Source organism: Doryrhamphus excisus, chromosome 2 (assembly GCF_030265055.1).
Source record: "Doryrhamphus excisus isolate RoL2022-K1 chromosome 2, RoL_Dexc_1.0, whole genome shotgun sequence".
Taxonomy (NCBI): Eukaryota; Metazoa; Chordata; class Actinopteri; order Syngnathiformes; family Syngnathidae; genus Doryrhamphus; species Doryrhamphus excisus.
The window spans coordinates 2210425-2234287 of NC_080467.1; the positions used below are offsets into that span (position 1 = coordinate 2210425).

The 23863-nt window shown below is 41.5% G+C and overlaps 1 protein-coding gene across 1 annotated transcript; it reads right to left on the reverse strand.

The window, feature by feature from the left end:
* Positions 1–1238: 1238 nt before the first annotated feature.
* cdc42ep3 (CDC42 effector protein (Rho GTPase binding) 3) lies at positions 1239–12270 on the reverse strand. Its single transcript, XM_058064913.1, has 2 exons — positions 12143–12270; positions 1239–2932 (listed from the first exon to the last, which is right to left on the reverse strand). The coding sequence occupies exon 2, from the start codon at positions 2781–2783 to the stop codon at positions 1734–1736; it is 1050 nt and encodes a 349-aa protein (XP_057920896.1). The 5' UTR covers positions 2784–2932; positions 12143–12270; the 3' UTR covers positions 1239–1733.
* Positions 12271–23863: the final 11593 nt, after the last annotated feature.

Below are 23863 nucleotides of genomic sequence, written 5' to 3' on the forward strand. Positions count from 1 at the left end.
ATCCATGCCTTTTCTATGCCGCTTATCCTTACTGGGGTCACGGGGGCATCCCAGCTGGTTCTGGGCGAGAGACGGGGTACAATTGGACTGGTGGTCAGCCAATCACAGGGCACATTTAGACAAACAACCATTCATCAAGCTAATTGGGATGTGGAAGGAAACTGGAGTATCTGGAGATAAGTCATGGACACACCAGGAAAGCACAGTGTTGTTTGGTTAGTTTGGTTAGTTTGAGTTGGTTGGTTTGGTTAGTTTGATTTGTTTGGTTAGTTTGGTTAGTTTGGTTTGGTTAGTTTGGTTTGTTTGGTTAGTTTGGTTTGTTTGGTTAGTTTGGTTTGGTTTGGTTTGGTTGGTTGGTTTGTTTGGTTTGGTTGGTTAGTTTGGTTTGGTTGGTTTGTTTGGTTTGGTTGGTTAGTTTGGTTTGTTTGGTTGGTTGGTTTGGTTGGTTTGGTTGGTTGGTTTGGTTGGTTAGTTTGGTTTGGTTGATTTGGTTTGTTTGGTTTGTTTGGTTGGTTTGGTTAGTTTGGTTGGTTTGTGTGGTTAGTTTGGTTTGGTTGATTTGGTTTGTTTGGTTCCGTACATTCTAGCTGATGGATACTATGACTAGACCAAGACCCCCCCCCCCCCCCCCCTCCTTCCCTCCCAACAGCTGATTTACGTCTGGTCCAGGACACTTGTGCTCTGTGGCTGGAATGCGGAGAATGCCAAAGACCCCTCCTCTGCAAGTCCCCTCCGCATGCAAACAAATGGTCCAGGCGCCTGGCGAAGACCCCACCAGTGCTCCCACCCATGCTCCCACCAGTGCTCCCACCAGTGCTCCCACTGCAGGGCAGGGAGGCAGAATGTCAGGAATGTCAGAGGATAGAAAATAAATCCCGTCGGTCCTTTCGGTCAAGCTGTACTTCTTTCCCCTTTTGGTATGTTTCGAATTTCCCTTTTTACGTCACACTTTTGGTTCACGCTCCGTACTGGTCTATGTCTGCATTGGGAAAGATGAAAATATTACAATTATTTGGAAACTACATGTTTGTTTTTTGGCCTGGGAGTGCCTTTTTATTTTTAAGAAAGTGATGAAAAGTAGGTTAGGTTAATTGGCGACTACAAATGAATGAATGAATGAATGTTAGCTTATATATAGAAGTTCTTGGAGCGAGAACCAGAGAAGGTTAAATGCAGTAAAGCAGTGAAACGGGAAGGTTGACAGCTATGCTATGCTATGCTATGCTATGCTATGCTATGCTATGCTATGCTATGCTATGCTATGCTATGCTATGCTATGCTATGCTAACATTCGCAGCAAAAGAAGAGGCACAATCAGACAAAAACATTTTATTTGTGTTACAATTCCAAAACACAAATATGCATAGTGTTCTATCATAAAAAAAGCCAATAGTGCTTTATTTAACACAAACAAACAAACAAACACCGACAGTGTTTGACACGCGAATCTGTGTAAAAAAAAAAAAAAGAATATTGCGTGTAAGTCCGTGAAAGAGCAGTTATGTAGAATATGTAAATGAAAGGCACAATGGAGTAAGTCTGAAGTACGTGCATATGAATATGAACATGCCGGCATGGCCAAAAAATAAAACTAAATCAAAGTAAAAACACTCCATAGAAGCCAGAATAGTTACAGTATATGTTTTGATCATAAAAACAATCATAATAATAAAACCTGATTGCCCCCCCTCTCTAGTCTGAGTCCTGGAATTTGATCATACGACCCCCCCCTTTCAAGGCCTGCTCTTCACTGCGGGTTTATCCATGATGTTGAGCACATCATCCATGATGGATGGGCCCAGATCCAGTTCCAGAGAGAGCAGCGACCCCGTGATCCGGGTGAGCGACTCCCGCGATGGGCTCTTCTCAAAGTCAAAATCACAGTTGCGGCCCTCGTCCACGCCGCTGTCCCTGTCCGCCCACTCGCCGTGGCACTCGGAGAGCTCCTTGAGCTCCAAGTTGATGTTGTTGCTGAAATGTCCCAGAAGGTGGCTCTTGTTGAGATAACTTTTGTCGTGGTAGAGTTTGGTTTCCAAACTTTCCAAACTGTCGCTGCTCGTGTTGCTGTGGAGGCTTCCGTTAGCTTTGTAGCTCGTGTTGCTGTGGAGGCTTCCGTTAGCTTTGTAGCTCGTGTTGCTTTGAAGGCTTCCGTTAGCTTTGTAGCTCGTGTTGCTGTGGCCGTTGATGTAGCAGCTGGATGGTTTTTCCGTGTTGGCTTTACAGTCGGGCTTTGTGCTCTGCAGGAGGTCCAGCAGGACGTCCGGCTTTAACTGGACATTTCTCTCGTTGCTGCCCAAGCTGTCGATTGCGTGCAACAAAGTGTCCATCGCCACGTCCTCAACGCTGCCCATTTTCTGGGGGGTTGTCGGGTCTGTCGTGTCCCCCAACGGCTCCGGCGGCATGGAGAACACCGCAGAAGAAACAAGTGGGAGGGTCAGCGCCTGACAGCCGCCGATGCTCGGGAGGGAGATGGCGTTCTTGAGAACAGGAGATGGCGTCTCCACAAAGGAAGCGTCGCCTGCGCTGTTTGCTCGAAGGAACTCACTTTGAACTCCGTACTGAGCTTGGAACTCCACCTTCCCGGGTAGGAGCTCATACTTGCCCTGGAGGAAGGACATGTCTCCAAAGGCGTCCCTGTGCCCCCCTCTGCCGATGTGGATGGTGTGGCGAAAGTCGCCAAGCGGCGGACTGATCATGTCCGGGGACAAAATATCCCGCAGGCGGCATTTCTTCCCCTTCTTGCTGTTGGTGGGTTTCAGGTAGATGGGCGCCTTAGCTGGCATGGCTGGGGCTGCAGTTGGAGTCTACAACTTGTGGATGAAGATCCCCTGGGACGGGCTGGAGTTACATTCTGGGAATGATGTCATCCATGCAGGTATCACTCATGCGTCTCAACGGCTGCAGCGTGGATTCCAGGGAGGATGCTGGTTGTCTGAAATCAAAGACGAGAAGGTCAAAGGAAGCATTTTATTCCTCATCCAGGAACCCAACAATTTGACATTTCTTGGAACAACCATTCCCACTCACATTCATACCTATGGACAATTTGGAGTGGCTAATTAACCTAGCATGTTTTTGGAATGTGGGAGGAAACCAACCAAGCACGGGGAGAACATGCAAACTCCACACAGAGATGGCCCAGGGAACGGTTGTTTGTCTATATGTGCCCTGGGATTGGCTGGCCACCAGTCCAGGGTGGACACCGCCTCTCCCCCCAAGACAGCTGGGATAGGCTCCAGCATGCCTGCCACCCTTGTGAGTATAAGCGGTAGAAAATGGATGGATCTTCAAACCAATGATCTGAGTTGGTCTACACTGTCGGTGTGCTAATGTGGAACAGCTGGCCTTGGGGGGGGGGGGGGGGGGCGATGGTACGGGGGGCTTTAATAAGATCAGCGGAGGGCACCCTACTTTCGGAGAGAGCTACAAGATGGTCCAGAGCGAAGGAAAGGGTCCAAGGATTTGAGTCCTTCCAATCAGATTAGAAGTGGATTTTCAGAAAGAAGGTGATGCAGATTGGGAAGTGATTTGGATTTAAACAAGATCAAGACGGACTTGAAATGAAAAGGCCGTCACGGCGAGACAACATCAGTAAAGGGAAGTGAATTTGATGAAGATTCCTGATTGCTTGCTGCCTTCTGGGAGATTTTTCCATGACAAACAAGCAGGGAATGTCACCACAAGCTTAGTGGGATCAACTCCTTAAAACGGCTGAGAGGACACTTGGTTGGGCTGATGGACTGAGACGTTGTTAAGACAAAGACAAAACACACACACACACACACACACACACACACTCTGTATGGTGTGTATGGTGTGTGTGTGTGTGAGATGAGCGGCAATCGGGAAGCGAGAGCTTGCCCATTTATGGGCATCTACTTTTGATGTCTGTCAGAAGTGACCATTGACAATACTCCACGGAAAAGCAGTTACCAGAAAACACAAGAGTACTTCAACAAATACTCCACAGAGGCATACTGGTTGAGCCTAGAACCGTTTGACCATCACTTGTAGATGTTTCATATCCATATATAAATTAAAGTCCATCATAAAGCTATGACCAGGCCAGTGTTCTGGAGCATCAGTGAGGCGTCCATCAGGGTTCTTGTGGCTAAGAGCATTTTTAAAAGCACACCATGTATTAGAGCAGGGGTGCTCATTAAGTCGATCGCGAGCTACCGGTCGATCGCGGAGGTGGTACTGGTCGATCGCTGGTCGATCGCGGCGTGGCATAAAAAAAATATCATCCCAGCATCAATGCCGTCACTTGATTGATATACAGGGCAGCCATTCAGATGACAACTGAATGTTGCCCTTCGGGCGACCAATCAAATCAAACAACGTCTCTAAGTGCAGCAGAACTTACGATGTCAGCCTATCATCCATCCCCGTTACTTGATTGACATACAGGACAACCAGTCAGATGACAACTGAATTTTGACCTTTAGGTCACCGCTCATGCGTAAACAACGATGCAAAGTGCTAAGCTAGTCGGCGAATTGCGAGATTTTAAGCCCTCGCTAAAGTTTATGGTCACTAAAATGAGTGAAGGAGCTGGACCAAGTAAAAAGGCAAAAACTGGACCAAGTAAAAAGGCAAAAAACATATCACTTCCATACGGATATGGAATATTATACGGATATTGTGATATGGATATTATCCATGACTGATAAACATTTGGAAGTGTGCTTGAGGCTGGCTATCAGCAGCTACTGTCCGGACTATGCATCCCTGGCTGGTTCAATTCAGTGCAAGTCATCAAAGTAAACTCAGGTAATTACAAAAAATGTTAATAGTTAATTATGTGTGTTTTGCAATATTGGCTCATTTGGTTATGTAAGGTACATCAACATACATTGTACGTACAAATAATCCTCAATACATTTGAAAATAAATAGATGTTTTGCATTTTTGTAGTGGGTAGATCATTTTGACTCGCTCATTTTAAAAGTAGCTCGCATGCTGAAAAAGTGTGAGCACCCCTGTATTAGAGTGTATTAGAGCACGTTAGGCCATGTCCACCTTAACACCTTAATTATGGTACGTTTGAACAAATACTGCCCAAAATAGCTTCAGAGTGTGTGTACACTCGGGTAAAACTGTTTTTTTTTTGCAAATGTGTAACATAATCTTGTGTTATTGGCTTGTGGGATTGCGTATTAAAAACAAACAAAGCTCAAGATGTTTTCATTGTTCAAGACATGTGATTGTACGTGGAATATCTGACTATATGACTAAGCAGATGTGTTATGATGTGTCACCAAGTCGCTTGTGATTTGGTTGGCCAAAAAGTGCCTGATATTTGTTTTTACTCCTCTTGTGGAATGGAGACCTTTTGGGGGAAATTTATATCTTTGAAAATACGACCCTTGCCACTTGTGATGAACTCTATCACAGTTTTTCTCAAAGATATGAATAAATCATGCTGTTAATAGTGGAATACATCTTATTATTTGTCTTAAGCAAATGTCACATATTTTTGCCTAAATGAAACTTATAAAAATGTCTGAATGAACTAAAATACACACATAACGCATTCATAGACGCTGTGACGATATCTAGAATACTATACCGATCATTCGGTGTCAGCAATGTTACTTCAATGTTTGGCGAGACACACAAGCACCAGACTTGATGGAGCGAAACAAAAGGCTTTTGGGGCATAATAATCCCTAACATGAGCTACTGCTGTGTCTGTAATCCATGTCAAGTTAAAACTCAATTCATCATTCATGACATCATTTCCTGTACATGCCACTGGAACACATTTATGTCAAAAAAACAAGTCTTATTTACGTCTTAAATGACTTATTTTTTTTCATTATGGCTCCTATATTGAGCAATATAAATGTAAATGTCAATATAGGGGTGTTATTTGACGTTTAGAGGGCTCTAATGATGTAAAAAACATATTTAGAAGGTTGTAAACAGATTTTCTACGCTCTAACTACAAAAATACTACATCTATAAATAAGGAATCATATTTGGGGATTTCTAAAACAAGTCTTATTTACGTCTTAAATAACTTATTTTCTTTCATTATGGCTCCTATATTGAGCAATACAAATGTAAAAGTCAATATAGGGGTGTTATTTGACGTTTAGAGGGCTCTAATGATGTTAAAAACATATTTAGAAGGTTGTAAACATATTTTCTATGCTCTAACTACAAAAATACTACATCTATAAATAAGGAATCCCATTTAGTGATTTCTGAAACAAGTCTTATTTACGTCTTAAATTACCTTTTTCTTTGATTATGGCTCCTATATTGAGCAATACAAATGTAAAAGTCAATATAGGGGTGTTATTTGATGTTTAGAGGGCTCTAATGATGTTAAAAACATATTTAGAAGGTTGTAAACAGATTTTCTATGCTCTAACTGCAAAAATACTACATCTATAAATAAGGAATCATATTTGGTGATTTCTGAAACGAGTCTTATTTACGTCTTAAATGACTTTTTTCTTTGATTATGGCTCCTATATTGAGCAATACAAATATAAAAGTCAATATAGGGGTGTTATTTGATGTTTAGAGGGCTCTAATGATGTAAAAAAAACATATTTAGAAGGTTGTAAACAGATTTTCTATGCTCTAACTACAAAAATACTACATCTATAAATAAGGAATCACATATGGTGATTTCTGAAACAAGTCTTATTTACGTCTTAAATGACTTTTTTCTTTGATTATGGCTCCTATATTGAGCAATACAAATGTAAAAGCCAATATAGGGGTGTTATTTGATGTTTAGAGGGCTCTAATGATGACATATTTAGAAGGTTGTAAAGAGATTTTCTACACTCTGACTACAAAAATACTACATTTATAAATAAGGAATCACATTTGGTGATTTCTAAAACGAGTCTTATTTACGTCTTAAATGACTTTTTTCTTTGACTATGGCTCCTATATTGAGCAATACAAATGTAAATGTCAATATAGGGGTGTTATTTGACGTTTAGAGGGCTCTAATGATGTAAAAAAACATATTTAGAAGGTTGTAAACAGATTTTCTACGCTCTAACTACAAAAATACTACATCTATAAATAAGGAATCACATTTGGTGTTTTCTAAAACGAGTCTTATTTACGTCTTAAATGACTTTTTTCTTTCATTATGGCTCCTATATTGAGCAATACAAAGGTAAAAGTCAATATAGGGGTGTTATGTGATGTTTAGAGGGCTCTAATGATGTTAAAAACATATTTAGAAGGTTGTAAACAGATTTTCTACACTCTAACTACAAAAATACTACATTTATAAATAAGGAATCACATTTGGTGTTTTCTAAAACGAGTCTTATTTACGTCTTAAATGACTTTTTTCTTTAATTATGGCTCCTATATTGAGCAATACAAATGTAAAAGTCAATATAGGGGTGTTATTTGATGTTTAGAGGGCTCTAATGATGACATATTTAGAAGGTTGTAAACAGATTTTCTACACTCTAACTACAAAAATACTACATTTATAAATAAAGAATCACATTTGGTGATTTCTAAAACAAGTCTTATTTACGTCTTAAATGACTTTTTTCTTTAATTATGGCTCCTATATTAAGCAATACAAAGGTAAAAGTCAATATAGGGGTGTTATGTGATGTTTAGAGGGCTCTAATGATGTTAAAAACATATTTAGAAGGTTGTAAACAGATTTTCTACGGTCTAACTACAAAAATACTACATCTATAAATAAGGAATCATATTTGGTGTTTTCTAAAACAAGTCTTATTTACGTCTTAAATGACTTTTTTCTTTGACTATGGCTCCTATATTGAGCAATACAAATGTAAATGTCAATATAGGGGTGTTATTTGACGTTTAGAGGGCTCTAATGATGTTAAAAACATATTTAGAAGGTTGTAAACAGATTTTCTACGCTCTAACTACAAAAATACTACATCTATAAATAAGGAATCATATTTGGTGATTTCTGAAACAAGTCTTATTTACGTCTTAAATGACTTTTTTCTTTGACTATGGCTCCTATATTGAGCAATACAAATGTAAAAGCCAATATAGGGGTGCTATTTGATGTTTAGAGGGCTCTAATGATGACATATTTAGAAGGTTGTAAACAGATTTTCTGCTCTAACTACAAAAATACTACATCTATAAATAAGGAATCACATTTGGGGATTTCTAAAAGTATTACATTATTTATGATATGCTTTATTGCTTTCCTGTTTAGAAGTAACTTTGGTGATATGGAGCCAACCCAAGTATTTCACACCATGCTATTTTTTCTTCCTCTATAAGCGCTCCTCGTCCTAAATCACGTGTGACCTTGACAGCTGATTGTGGGTGCAGTACAAGGGTACCACGGATATGGAGTACTACACTCCGGAAGCCAAACACACGCTGCAATCCAAAAATGGGAGCACTTCCATCCATGCTTGCTATCAAACCTCACTGGCCCTGGTCAAGAGCCTTGACCTATACCCCTTCCAACACCTGTGGGATTAGCTGAAGCCCAACAAATGGGACTTTGGATCAGGAAAACATTTTCCAACATTCCAAATGTAGGAATCCTCCCCAAAAGAGTTGAGTCTGTGAAGCTGATAATAATAATAATAATAATAATAATAATAATAATAATAATAATAATAATAATAATCTGTACACAGCATACCTCAGGATTACCAGGATTACAGGTAAAATGTCGTGGCCTGCATGAACCTACCATGGAACTCTGACAGGGAGATCATCTCCCAGTGCATCCCAGCCGAGGTGAACATTTGTGGCCTGTGAGAAGTCAGCTGGTGGTGCCAAAGTCGGACGCTTGGACCTTCACGTCAGGAAGCTCGCGGGTTTAAATAACAAAGGAGCGATGAGAGGAATTCCAGACGCCACCCGCCAATAGCATGAACAAAACAATCCCGCCGCTTTTGGCTGCCGCCGCCGACCCCGCCCACGCCCGCCTGAGGTGTGTCGAGGCGAAACTGAGCTCCCTCAAGATGATTCACAAGAATCACAGCGCCGCCAGTCAAACTTGTTCTGGATCAACAACAACAGTTCCAGGTACGGAGAAGGGCTCAACGTTTGCAGATCGAATTAATCTAAAATTAATCTATCTAAGTCAGCGCTTGGTGCTTGTCCAAACGGGGGGGGGCTGTGGCACGTGGTGACCCGTCTGAGCCCGGCAGCCGCCACAACAGAATGCGGTCATGGCTTTCTTTTACACCTCTGTGGAAGTGGGACATGATACCCCCCCCCCATAAATACACTTAGCCATCCAGTAAGATGGGTCGGCATCTATCCGTGTTGGCATGGAATGACCTGGAGCAGATCCAGACTCTTTAAATACGCAGCTTTGCCTCATCAGTCCCGCTCAGGGACTTAGTAATTCGTGTGGGGGCAGCATGAGGAGCCGGGTGAGGAAAGGTTTTGCTATTTGGGAATTGGGCATTGGGGGGGCCGGTCACGTGCCATGCAATTGGGTCAGTGTATTATAAGCGGAGCGAGCAGTGCCAACATTGCAGTTTGTGGCACCATGCTGAGCTTGAAGGGCAGCTGTTGTCAATGTGAGACGCATGTGACCCCCCCCCCGCCCCCCCATTTGCCTCACATAGAAATGATAGGCGCCCTAAATAGTCCCACTCAAGGTGGGATTACTCTTGATCAGAATAGCTACATGATAACATCATCATCATCATAGACTCTTATAGAACAATCCAACAAAGTAAGTCCAACTAAAGAGTGGAAGTGGAAGAAGTTACCATTTGTAGCATTTTAGCATGGAACCATCAACCGTTCAACACAATTAAATTGAAGAAATAACTGATATCTCTGAACCTCCGTTTTGAAACAAACCAGTTTTTGTATGGTTATGGTTTATTTCCAACATGCAGTTCACTTTGTTCACTTCCTGTATTCATCCATCCATTTTCCGTGCCGCCTTTCCTTACAAGGGTTATGCTGGAGCCTATCCCAGCTGTCTTGGGGCCAGAGGCGGGGTCCACCCTGGACTGGTGGCCAGCCAATCACAGGGCACATATAGACAAACAACCATTCATATCACCTTCATGTATTCATAACGTATTAGTTTACTAGTTGTATTATTCCTACATACAATAAAAACTATTGTGTATGATTAGTTTTTTTATGTTGCCACATTGCTTATTTATTCATCCGTCTTCTACCAAACACCAATTATTGCAATGCTTAGTTTACATCATCTAATAATCCCTCGTTTATCATGGTTAATTGGCTCCAAGCCCACAGTGATAAGTGAATTTCAGGATAAACCGAATATTTGAGATTTATAGTTAGAACATAAAATCCCGTTTATGACTTTCTAAATATGTTTTTAACATTATGGAGCCCTCCAAACATCCAGTAAGACATAAATAAGATTTGTGAAGCGTGTGTTCCAGTGCCAGGGACAGGAAGTGCCCTACAGGAAGTGCCACAGTTGAGGGTTCCGATAAGAGGCTGTTTTTCCGGCAATGAAAATCTGTTGCTTGTGTGTCTCACCCGACATTACAGTAACAATACTGCCACCAAGTGACCAGTGTAGAATACTACATATCATCAAGTCTGAATACGTTTTCTGAATGCCTTACAACACCCCGGGTTCGAACCTCCACTAGTAAGCGTCATCGGTATTCATCAGGAAGGGTATTTGGAATATAAATCTACTGGGGTGACTTTGAAATCAGGAAGAAGCCGAAAAAAAACGAACAAAAAAGTCATTATTATGCTTGAAAATGATGAATTTACGCACAAAATGTGTATAATATAATGTAATATAATATAAAATGTGGGCGGCACGGTGGTCTAGGGGTTAGCGCACAGACCAGGGTTCAATTCCACCCTCGGGAGTGTGTGGAGTTTGCATGTTCTCCCCGTGGGTTTTCTCCGGGTACTCCGGTTTCCTCCCACATTCCAAAAACATGCTAGGTTAATTAGCCACTCCAAATTGTCCATAGGTATGAATGTGAGTGTGAATGGTTGTTTGTCTATATGTGCCCTGGGATTGGCTGGCCACCAGTCCAGGGTGGACCCCGCCTCTTGCCCGAAGACAGCTGGGATAGGCTCCAGCACCCCCCCCCCCCCCGCGACCCTCGTGAGGAAAAGCGGTAGAAAATGAATGAATGAATGAATATAATAATATTCATAACATTTAATATGAATATAAAATGTATATAATAATAGCCGGTATTCAACCACAAAATGATTTAGTAATTTTTTTAAAAAAGTGATAAAGTAGCGAGGGATTACAATATTGCAGTATCCTGGGAGACACATTAATTTGACATAATCAAATGAGAATATTACACAAGTTATTGTCCATAACGAGGAAATAAGAAATGAAGGAAGCTAATTTTGCAAACGGGGTAAAATGGTGATAAATATTTCTTCATCCATTTCATTTAAAATGAGCATTTAGGTCATTATCATTACTTGAAATTACTTTTTTGGTATATAATACTATTAGTATTCTCTATAAATTGTATTTTTGGTAATATTTTGGAGTGGATGAATTGGAGTAAGATTATTTTTCTGAATAGTTTCAGTTCTTGTCTGACTTTTTGGGGGTACGACTCTCAGCATTTAAGTGATAGTTTTTCCACTTTGGTGTACTTTAGAGTGGAACCCAAAAAAAAGGTTTCTAGATTTTGGTAACCAAAGCTTTGATTTCCTTCAAGTGAAATAACAGCCTGGAATGGACCCAAGTGTTTGTTTCGTGAAGAAAGGCTCAATTCCAGGCAAAGGCTGGACTTGGGAGGGCCTGGTGGCACTGGGAATAGCAGTGGGAATAGCAGTGGGAATAGCAGGGAAGCTTCTTCTTCCCCCTTTTTTCCCCCCGCAAGCATGGCTGTCACCTTGCCAGCGTCATCCTCGGCATCAAACCGGCGCACGGAACCCGAATCAAGCACAAGAAAACACGGAAAGAATTCCCACACGCCCTGCATTCCTTTCTGTTTGTCTGGTGAATGTCACCCAAGTCTAATCTTTCCCACTTGGGAAGATCAACCCCAAGCAGCATGCCTCAGATGTGGTCTGATCCTTGAAGGTATCTGCTGGACTTCATGGACCTGCTCTACACGCCGACTCCCTCACAATCAGCTTTACCACGTTTGGAGCATTCACCAATTCCAAGCACATCCATGGAAAATAAACCCCCACTCACCGTACACGTGAAGATCCTTCAGGGGTAGTGGTAGTGCCCCCCCCCTCCTCCCCCGGTCGCTGTGCTTCTGCCCCTCCGCTCCTCTTCTGTTGACCCGGACGTCTGCCGGACAGCTGTTCTTCAATTGCTCCTCCGCTCCTCCGGAAAAATCTCCTCCTATTCCTCCCCGCCCCCTCCTTCTTCTTCCTTTCTCTCACTTATTCTAATTCTCCCCCCTCTCTCTCTCTCTCTCTCTCTCTCTCTCTCTCTCTCTCTCTCTCTCTCTCCTCCCTCCCTCCCTCCTTCTCTAGTAGCACCTGTCTTTTCTCCTTTAGATGAGATATTGTTTTATGGTGTTTATGTCTGCATGTCTGCAAATTCCGTGGGAAGACGAACGACTGGAGTGAATCATTTCCTGGAATCTTCATCCTCATCCTCATCCTCATTTGACTATCACATGCATTCTTCCCACTAAGCCACGCCCCTCATCCAATTAGAACATGTTGCTGAGTGTTCCTCCTCCAGGAGCTTTATCTTTGGAGTTGCAGCAGGCTGATCGTGAACGGACTTCATTACCGTCCTGCAATGCAGTACTGCAGTACTGCAGCAATGCAGCACCGCAGAGGACGAGTACTTGGGGGGATGGGGGGTGGGGGGGGGGTCACCGCAGGACAGCGCAGAAGGAAATGCAGCCAACAGGACGGCTTTTTTGTCCCAAATGAAAGACGTGCTGACATTCCTGGGCATCTTCTGTTTATGCTCCTTATCAATGGAAGAATAGTTTCTCGTCGCCGTGGTAACCAGTGCAGCCAATCAGTGGTCAATATCTTTAGGTACTTCAGTTGATTTGGTTGATAAATATTTGGAAAATATTGGAAGGTCATAATGCTTATCCATCCATCTTCTTTGCAGCTTATTAAGGGGGGGGCGGGGGCATGCTGGAGCCTATCCCAGCTGATTTAGGGAGAGAGGTAGGGTACTTTTACTGGTCAATAGCCAAGTCATTTTTTTTTTATTTTGAAGTAAATAAGTAAGTGTGGAGTTTGCATGTTCTCCCCGTGCATGCGTGGCTTTTCTACGGGTATTCCGACCCCCCCCCCCCCCCATTCCAAAAACATGCATGAATGTGGGTGGGAATGGTTGTTTGTTTCAGTTTTAGAGGTGAAAACAACATGAAAACCAGAAAGGCTTCTTTAATAACTCCAAAAATATGACAGCACAAATGGTCATTTTAGCTGCACAAAACAGCACAAACACAAACAAATGGGAATATTTGACCAGGATTTTGCCTTGGGGGGGGGGGGGGGGGGGATCTTGACTCAGGTCAGAAGAGAAGGTCAAAATAGGCTAGTTTCTTAGTAAAAACAGGAGCACAATGCAAGGCACCACTTTGATGGGAAGCAAATTGTAGTGACTATTTGTCCTTCACTAAAATAATAAACGTAACTTATAATCAAACGGCCACTGATGCATCATGGGTTTTGTTTTACGCAGGCAAAAGAGTCATTGTCCAAACAATCTTGTTCCGTTTCTTCTTCTTTCCTTTTATTACCAAGCAAGCAAACAAACAAAAAAGGAACAAGGGCCTTTTCCTGTTGCCTCTCTTGCGCTGGTACAAAAACCATAGGCCCACCCCGGTGCATGCTGGTCCTGTGAGCACTGCCTACCTAAATATATTGCAGGTGCCCAGGGTGTTATCCAATGAAATAAACCCACAAATTAACTACTAATTAACCCCAACAAAATATGATAGATAAACAAAATAAATAAATAACAAGAAAATATTATCAAGTAATCCAAACAAAACAACAACAACAAAAAATAAATCAACAGATATCAGAAACCTAGGAACACACTAATAAATAGCTCCTACGCAAATAGTTCTTCGTGTCAACGATATTTTATGTTGTTAGTAAGGAATTTGTTTATTTTTACAATATGCCAATATGCCAATATACCAATATACCAATATACCAATATGCCAATATGCCAATATACCAATATACCAATATACCAATATACCAATATGCCAATATGCCAATATACCAATATACCAATATGCCAATATACCAATATGCCAATATACCAATATGCCAATATGCCAATATACCAATATACCAATATACCAATATACCAATATGCCAATATGCCAATATACCAATATACCAATATGCCAATATACCAATATACCAATATGCCAATATACCAATATGCCAATATACCAATATGCCAATATACCAATATACCAATATACCAATATGCCAATATGCCAATATACCAATATACCAATATGCCAATATACCAATATACCAATATGCCAATATGCCAATATACCAATATACCAATATACCAATATGCCAATATACCAATATACCAATATACCAATATACCAATATGCCAATATACCAATATACCAATATGCCAATATACCAATATACCAATATACCAATATGCCAATATACCAATATGCCAATATACCAATATACCAATATGCCAATATGCCAATATACCAATATACCAATATGCCAATATACCAATATACCAATATGCCAATATACCAATATACCAATATGCCAATATACCAATATACCAATATACCAATATGCCAATATGCCAATATACCAATATACCAATATGCCAATATGCCAATATACCAATATGCCAATATACCAATATGCCAATATACCAATATGCCAATATGCCAATATACCAATATGCCAATATACCAATATACCAATATGCCAATATGCCAATATACCAATATACCAATATGCCAATATGCCAATATACCAATATGCCAATATGCCAATATACCAATATGCCAATATACCAATATGCCAATATACCAATATGCCAATATGCCAATATACCAATATGCCAATATGCCAATATACCAATATACCAATATGCCAATATACCAATATACCAATATGCCAATATACCAATATACCAATATACCAATATACCAATATACCAATATACCAATATACCAATATACCAATATACCAATATACCAATATGCCAATATGCCAATATACCAATATACCAATATGCCAATATACCAATATACCAATATGCCAATATACCAATATACCAATATGCCAATATACCAATATACCAATATGCCAATATACCAATATACCAATATACCAATATACCAATATACCAATATACCAATATGCCAATATGCCAATATACCAATATACCAATATACCAATATGCCAATATACCAATATGCCAATATACCAATATACCAATATGCCAATATGCCAATATACCAATATACCAATGTGCCAATATACCAATATACCAATATGCCAATATACCAATATACCAATATGCCAATATACCAATATACCAATATACCAATATGCCAATATGCCAATATACCAATATGCCAATATACCAATATGCCAATATACCAATATGCCAATATGCCAATATACCAATATGCCAATATACCAATATACCAATATGCCAATATGCCAATATACCAATATACCAATATGCCAATATGCCAATATACCAATATGCCAATATGCCAATATACCAATATGCCAATATACCAATATGCCAATATACCAATATACCAATATGCCAATATACCAATATGCCAATATGCCAATAAGCAATGAAAAAAATATGACCCCCACGTGGTACTTTGGACACCCCTGCCTGGTGGTACTTCAACTCTAATACTTCCCTGTCGAACACATGATGCAGAACATCCTCATGCACCCCCCCCCCCCCCCCCCCCCCATGATGGACTACCGTTATATTTCATATTTCATGTGATGCATCGCTGTCATGTTTTGCGTTCGTAATGAACTTTGGGACTTTGTGTGTGTTTGTCAACAACTTCCTGTTGCTGAGACTCTTGAAGCAACGTGATTGGCTGCTGCTTTGGCAGTACTTGAGAATGAAGCCCTTTAAGTACGGAGTTATGCAGCCCCCGAATGATGTCATCGTAGTGATCATGTGGTCGGCACATGATCAGTAGGAGGAACACACAACTCTTGTCTTCTCGTGGACGTTCTCATACAGTCTTGTCATAACTCCATAACTCTTCACTTCCATCCAGTCAGATGTTTCATTTTTGTTTTGCCGTGGGAGGGCTTTGGAAAACTGAATTTTCGTTCTCCAAAAATGAATTTCCATTTATGGAATGAGGAACTTGAACATGTTGTAATTGCATGACGTGTGATCTGACTCTGTTGGTAACAAACTGAAGAAGAGTAAGTGTCAATCAAAACCACATTTCCTCATCAACTACCAACCCCAAGACCGCACACACTTTATATCTGTAAGGCAGGGGTCCACAATAGGCGACCCGCAAGCCAAATAATGTACAATAGCGTGTGTCACAATACTTAGTACATGCCTAGCATTTCTTCAAATACAGTGGGGGAGAGGCGGGGTACACCCCGGATGGTGGTGGCCAGCCAATCACAGGGCACATATAGACAAACAACCGTTCCCACCCACATGGACAATTTGGAGTTAACCTAGCATGTTTTCGGAATGGGGGAGGACGGGGAGAACATACAAACTCCACCCGGAGATGGCGTGTGGCCTGCGTGTCATCGTGCAGCCTGAACACGTATTAACATAAAAAAAAACTCCAAAAGAGTCATCGCCTCGCCAGCCGTGACCCTCATGTTGTATCAACGATTGTGGTTGATGACAATGTTGTATTTTTTTTATTTTCACCACATGAACGCCCCCCCCCCCCCACACACACATCAGCTGACAACACCCTTCCTCCTCCGGCTTCTGGACACACGCGTTCGCACCCGTTACGGAGCGTATTGCATCATTAGCACTTCTTGACTAAGGGAGGCCAAAGAAGGGGGGTGAGGTCACTCACAGTGGGGGCGGGACAAAGGGCGGCTGCTGTTAGCGTTCACACTCTATATATTTCTATATATTTCTATATATTTCTAAATATTTGTAGGTTTCCCAGTGTTTTTGTTGGCCTACCGTAGGTCATCCCCCCAGTAACCAATCCTGACAGATGCAGTTATAGAATATGAGACCATAGTACTGTAATATACCATACTGGTACTTGATATATTTGCTGCCAAGTGTGGCGCCCATATGTTATCATTTTGTACTTGTCATTTTAAACTTTGGAAACGTTAAACAATAACATACAGTAGTGTGGACATTTTTTTGGCATGTTGGTCACACCCAAATGTTGTAGATCATCAAACAAATTGAAATATTAGTCAACGACAACGCCACAAAATTCCCATAACATTTGGAGTTTATTCCTCTCATATTATAACTTTTTCCCCCTTAAAATTAATTTTCCAGAAATTATGTTTTGCATAATATTTCAACTCTATGCTACTACTTTGACTTTTCTTCATATTATTATTAGTAATATTATTCATCTTTTCCTACAATTTTTCCTTGTTACAACATGACTTTTCTTTTTTCTCTATTTTCACTTAAAATTACAGCCGTTTGTTCTTTTTCTCCTATTATTTTTTCCAATTATTTCCACTTCTCTTTTATTTTTATGATATTTTACCTTTTCCACAACAAAAATGACAACTTGACAAAATGACTCTCAGAATATCACGACTTTTTCATTCATATTTCAACGTCATGCTACAGAAACAATGTCATTTGTCCTCAATATGATATTATTCTCATAAAACTATTCCTTTTTTCCCGTTCCCGTTAATATTTGGAATACTTATTTTTGTGAAATTACTGGAGATTTTTCGATTTTTGCTGTCTTGTTCACTTGCTGTGCATTTTTAAAATGTGCCACAAGCCAATAAAACATTTGTAAAAAATTGCCCTCAGATAATGCTCCAATTTTTTTCCTATATTTTGTCCTTCTTTCCTGACACCCCTGTTGGAAAGACCAAAGTTTCCCTTCATTTTTCCTTATTTTCTGGAAAATGCAAATATTGACATGGTATGGACCAATTGCCTTATTTTGTTAGGGTTTGAGTTAGGGTTTGGGTTCTGTAAGACAGACACCATCTCCAAGCCACGTGGGTGATCTGCTACCCAGTTGAAAAATTGATGGTGGTGTACATTACCGCAGAAAGAGAAAGACACAAGGCGGAGTTGTGTAGTTTTCTTGGTATGCGGCTTTAAGTCGTTTGTGCCCCGCCATTTTATCTCATTTAAAGATGCCACTGTGATGACTTTAGCAGATTGATGGTTTTTGCCCCCCGGTAATGTCTGTCTTACTGACTCCCCAAGTGTCCCACGCTGTTGGAAGATAATCTCCCATGGTGGAATTTGGAGAATGCACACAGCAGATGTTACGTAATGCTCCTTTGGTGTGGAGCCCAAGTCAGTAACTTGATGTTTGGATTCAATTATCACGCAATTAGAGCAGCCGCACAACTTTCACGATGTGTCACAATTGGTAGATGGGAAACATGAATGCATTGTGCAGGAAGTGGAGGTTGGAGACCCACAGTGGAAATGTCACGGCATCTTTGCCATGGGAAATAAACCCGACTCAAACACGTTGCTGTCAAGTAAACCGGAATCGGCCCAAATGATCACTTCCTGTTTTTCTACTTAAGTGCTGGGATGTCCTTCAGGGAATACATTTGGGAACGCTTGGGATGAAGAATCTGTTTGGTCAAAGAACAACAATCCGGAGGTTGAATACATCATGGAACTGCACCGTTAGTGATACTACCGTTATAATACTACTGGTCATGGAGTATAGTAGTATTTATTACAATGAGTAGTTTGCTTTTCTGTAGTGCTGGCGTTCAGTACTCAGTACTTTAATTTCCAGCTCAAACCACATAAAAGCTTGTAAACATTGCAGGTCTCCAATAGCCGCCGCTTGTGTTCATCTGGCACGTGTACACTTTGAAAGGAAGGAAATACAATCAATTAGAAATACTAATACAATTAGGAGTGTATTTGGTTATTGAAGTGGCAGGTCCATAATGAGCATACATTCCACTATAATGAACATACGCATTTCCATGTACGTATATCTCTAATTAGGGGCCGCACGGTAAAAGAGTGGTTAGCATGTTAGCCTCACAGTAATAGCTTTTCCCTTTTACATTCTGGGTGCTTTAATATCTGAAATATCCATTTGAAATAAAGATTTTTCATGGGTGTACTAATTATTCACAAATTTTCATCATTTGATGGTAGTTTTGGAACATAACTCCAGCAATAAAAAATATTTATATATATATATATATAAATATATATATTATATATATATTTATATTCTGCATCCCTCAAAATGTCCATGAAACAAAGATCTACACTCTCATGTGGCAGGGATTGGACGTGCCATGGCTAAAGAGAGCAGGGGTTGAGGGTTCTCATCCGGTCTCCAAAGGCATCCGGACACCAAAGGCTAAATCATGGAGGCAGACACATCCGGAAGCTCATCTGTCTTTTTTTGGAACCAGGGCTGTCTGTCAATCAGAGCCTTCAGCTGTTGATGGACACTAAGTGTCATGGAAGGAAGGGGGGGGGGGGGGGGGGGGGTAGTGTGAGTCAGAGCATGTGAATATTAAAATTCATAGACTTTTCATGAGTAAGTGGTGTACTGTATCTGGAGAAACCAACCATATTTGACTTGGGACCCTTGCTGCTGAGCACTACGGATTGAAGCCAATCAAGTCCTGGGAGGAGGACGTACGTATTAAAGAAGCCGTTCCTAAACATTCCCAGTCTGTGCAGCTGAGGAATTCCCAGACAGACTAAAATTCAATTGTCTTGAATGATGTCTCCCGGTGGGGCCGTTTGCAGTTTACATTGTAAAGTGAAGGAATGCTTTGTATTTCTTTGCCATTACGCCGTGTAGCCAAGCAGTCGTTAGTCGTTAGTCGTTAGTCGTTAGTCCTAATCAGCAGCACATCATCTGGTGATAAGCAGCAGTCAGCGTCCAAGAATGTCAGCCTCATCCTTCAAGTCCGTTTCTCTGATGAATGATGTAGTTTGTCCAAGAATACTACAACATTACTCATCTTCTACTCTGATGACGTTCCTCCAGCCACAGGCGGACGTTCCCGGCATTACCAGGAAAGCTGACATGGCACAAAAGTATAAATAGTGAAAATAAAGGAGCAGCATGAAATATGTTTTACATCTGCTTGGTGCTTTTCATCCTCATGTTCCTCCTCCAAAGGTCCAAATATTTGCTGAGAGGCGTCTGTGTGTGTTAGCCAGAGGGGGCGAGAGGGAATGAAAGAAGACTAAAATAGTTGAGGGCGTGTAGGCCCGGCGCCGACCGCCGGCATGCATGCGGAAGCAGCTTCCACTCCACAGGCCGACGGACGGCTGAAAGACGGCCCACAGCTCAGAAGCCCACATGCGAGTCTGCTGGCTCTTCCCACCCTCGGCTATTCTCGGCACTGCGGCGGCTTTCCCAACCACGGCACGCCAAAAGTCTTGATGGAGCAACGGGAGAAATTGTAGCTTTGCAGATGAGGGAGGGGCCGCGTTGTTGACTTCTTTTTGGCTGCAGGAGCTTTTAAGCGGCTCATTAAGGCTCTGCTTGGCAACTCCTGCTTATTAGCACCTCCGTTATTAGCACCTCCGTTATTGGCACCTCCATTATTAGCACCTCCATTATTAGCACCTCCGTTATTAGCATCTCCATTATTAGCGCCTCCATTATTAGCATCTCCATTATTAGCACCTCCATTATTAGCACCTCCATTATTAGCACCTCCGTTATTGGCACCTCCATTATTAGCACCTCCATTATTAGCACCTCCATTATTAGCATCTCCATTATTAGCACCTCCATTATTAGCACCTCCCTTATTAGCACCTCCATTATTAGCATCTCCATTATTAGCACCTCCATTATTAGCACCTCCGTTATTGGCATCTCCATTATTAGCATCTCCATTATTAGCATCTCCATTATTAGCATCTCCATTATTAGCACCTCCATTATTAGCACCTCCGTTATTGGCATCTCCATTATTAGCATCTCCATTATTAGCATCTCCATTATTAGCACCTCGGTTATTAGCACCTCGGTTATTGGCACCTCCATTATTAGCACCTCCATTATTAGCACCTCCATTATTAGCACCTCCGTTATTATCACCTCCGTTATTAGCACCTCCATTATTAGCACCTCCATTATTAGCACCTCCGTTATTATCACCTCCGTTATTGGCACCTCCGTTATTAGCACCTCCGTTATTAGCACCTCCATTATTAGCGCCTCCATTATTAGCATCTCCATTATTAGCACCTCCATTATTAGCACCTCCATTATTAGCACCTCCATTATTAGCACCTCCATTATTAGCACCTCCGTTATTGGCACCTCCATTATTAGCACCTCCATTATTAGCACCTCCATTATTAGCATCTCCATTATTAGCACCTCCATTATTAGCACCTCCCTTATTAGCACCTCCATTATTAGCATCTCCATTATTAGCACCTCCATTATTAGCACCTCCGTTATTGGCATCTCCATTATTAGCATCTCCATTATTAGCATCTTCATTATTAGCACCTCGGTTATTAGCACCTCGGTTATTGGCACCTCCATTATTAGTTCCTCCATTATTAGCACCTCCATTATTAGCACCTCCGTTATTAGCACCTCCGTTATTAGCACCTCCGTTATTAGCACCTCCGTTATTAGCACCTCCGTTATTAGCACCTCCGTTATTAGCACCTCCGTTATTAGCACCTCCATTATTAGCACCTCCATTATTAGCACCTCCATTATTAGCACCTCCATTATTAGCACCTCCATTATTAGCATCTCCATTATTAGCACCTCCATTATTAGCACCTCAGGCGAGATTCATTCATTCATTCATTTTCTACCACTAATCCTCACGAGGGTCACGGGTATGCTGGAGCCTATCCCAGCTGACTGGAGCATGATTGAGATTCATTCATTCATTCATTCATTTTCTACCACTAATCCTCATGAGGGTTGCAGGGGTGCTGGAGCCTATCCCAGCCGACTGGAGTGTGATTCAGATTCATTCATTCATTTTCTACCACTAATCCTCATGAGGGTTGCGGGGGTGCTGGAGCCTATCCCAGCCAACTGGAGTGTGATTGAGAATCATTCATTCATTCTTTCATTCATTTTCTACCGCGAATCCTCACGAGGGTTGCGGGTATGCTGGAGCCTATCCCAGCCGACTGGAGTGTGATTGAGATTCATTCATTCATGCATTCATTTTCTACCACTAATCCTCATGAGGGTGTGCGGGTATGCTGGAGCCTATCCCAGCCGATTGGAGTGTGATTCCGATTCATTCATTCATTTTCTACCACTAATCCTCACGAGGGTCGCGGGTATGCTGGAGCCTATCCCAGCCAAATGGAGTATGATTGAGTTTCATTCATTAATTCATTCATTTTCTACTGCTAATCATCACGAGGGGGTGCTGGAGCCTATCCCAGCCAACTGGAGTGTGATTGAGATATCATGCTAAAACCTTTGTGACTTAGCATAAATGCTATGCAATTAGAAACCTACCACCTTATTTATCAGCCCAACTGAGGTCCTAATGCCAGAGTGTCCAACCCTTTCCCCAAGGAAACCACATGACACCTGATTCAGTCTTTCCTTAACTTTGCAGGCAAAGATCAGACCTGAAGTTGTGGATCAGGACTCAGTTACCTCCATCTTTGTCATACTCCACCCAGAACCACAGTGTGTAGTTGTGTACTTGGTTATTGTGGTCTAAATACAGTCCATGAAATGGTCTTAAAGACCATACCTGTGCCTATGATGAGGGAACAAAATAATACTCTCAGTTGAAAAGTAATTCTCAGGGTGCCCCCTGCTGGCCATGTTAAGTAGATGCAGATGCCTGCATTGACCTCAGCTTTCTCCTTCCGATGCAACCACCTTTCTCACAGCAGGCTCCATCCATCCATTCTCTATGGTGCTACTCGTCGCGGGGTATGCTGGAGCCTATCCCAGGTGACTTTGACTCACACCATAGATCGGTCACCAGCCAATCCCAGGGCATATATAAAAAACAAACAACCATTCACACTCACATTCATACCTATGGACAATTTGGAATCGCCAATTAACCTAGCATGTTTTTGGAATGTGGGAGGAAACCGGAGTACCAAACATGCAAACTCCACACCAAGCGGCGATTCGAACCCAGGTCTTCCTGATCTTCTGATTGTGTGGCCAACAGTAGTCCTCAGAAGGATCAGTAGCAACTATCTGATAGACTGTAAACCACAAGGATGCATTTCTCTGAACTTCTTCATGCTGGTGAAGGTGACCTTCATGTCCACTCGGGCTAGTTACATTGACGTCTTACAGTCGGGTCAAGGCCTCGGTGAAGTTGACAAGCTCTCATGATTGATGATGAGAGTTGGGGCAGAAATTGTGATCTGTCAGGTCTTTGACGCCAATGTGGTCTCACGTGGTCTCTAAGGTCATCCAGCTTTAAATGTCTCTTTAAATTTCTGCAGAGTCCAGTGTTGCTTTTCTAGATTCCTGTTTGACATCAAAACAATGCATTGGACACATGCTTGGAAATACGACACGCTCTTGAGCAAAAACATCAGGCTTGTTGGTATTAATCAAAATAAAAAGGAATGGGAGGTTGTCGGTTCCACACCAGAGGGCAGTGCCTGTTAAAAAGTAGAACCCAAGTAAGGCAGCAGAAAAGATGTGTGGTCATGTGACATGCTACTTTACTTCAAAGTACACAGGACCTGCTGGCAGAAGTTTAAACTGGAAAACTCGGACTGGACTGGTAATCCCGTACC

Bases quoted from the DNA above. Each gene is read 5' to 3' on its own strand.
- cdc42ep3 (XM_058064913.1), bottom strand. From the start codon at position 2,783: ATGCCAGCTAAGGCGCCCATCTACCTGAAACCCACCAACAGCAAGAAG.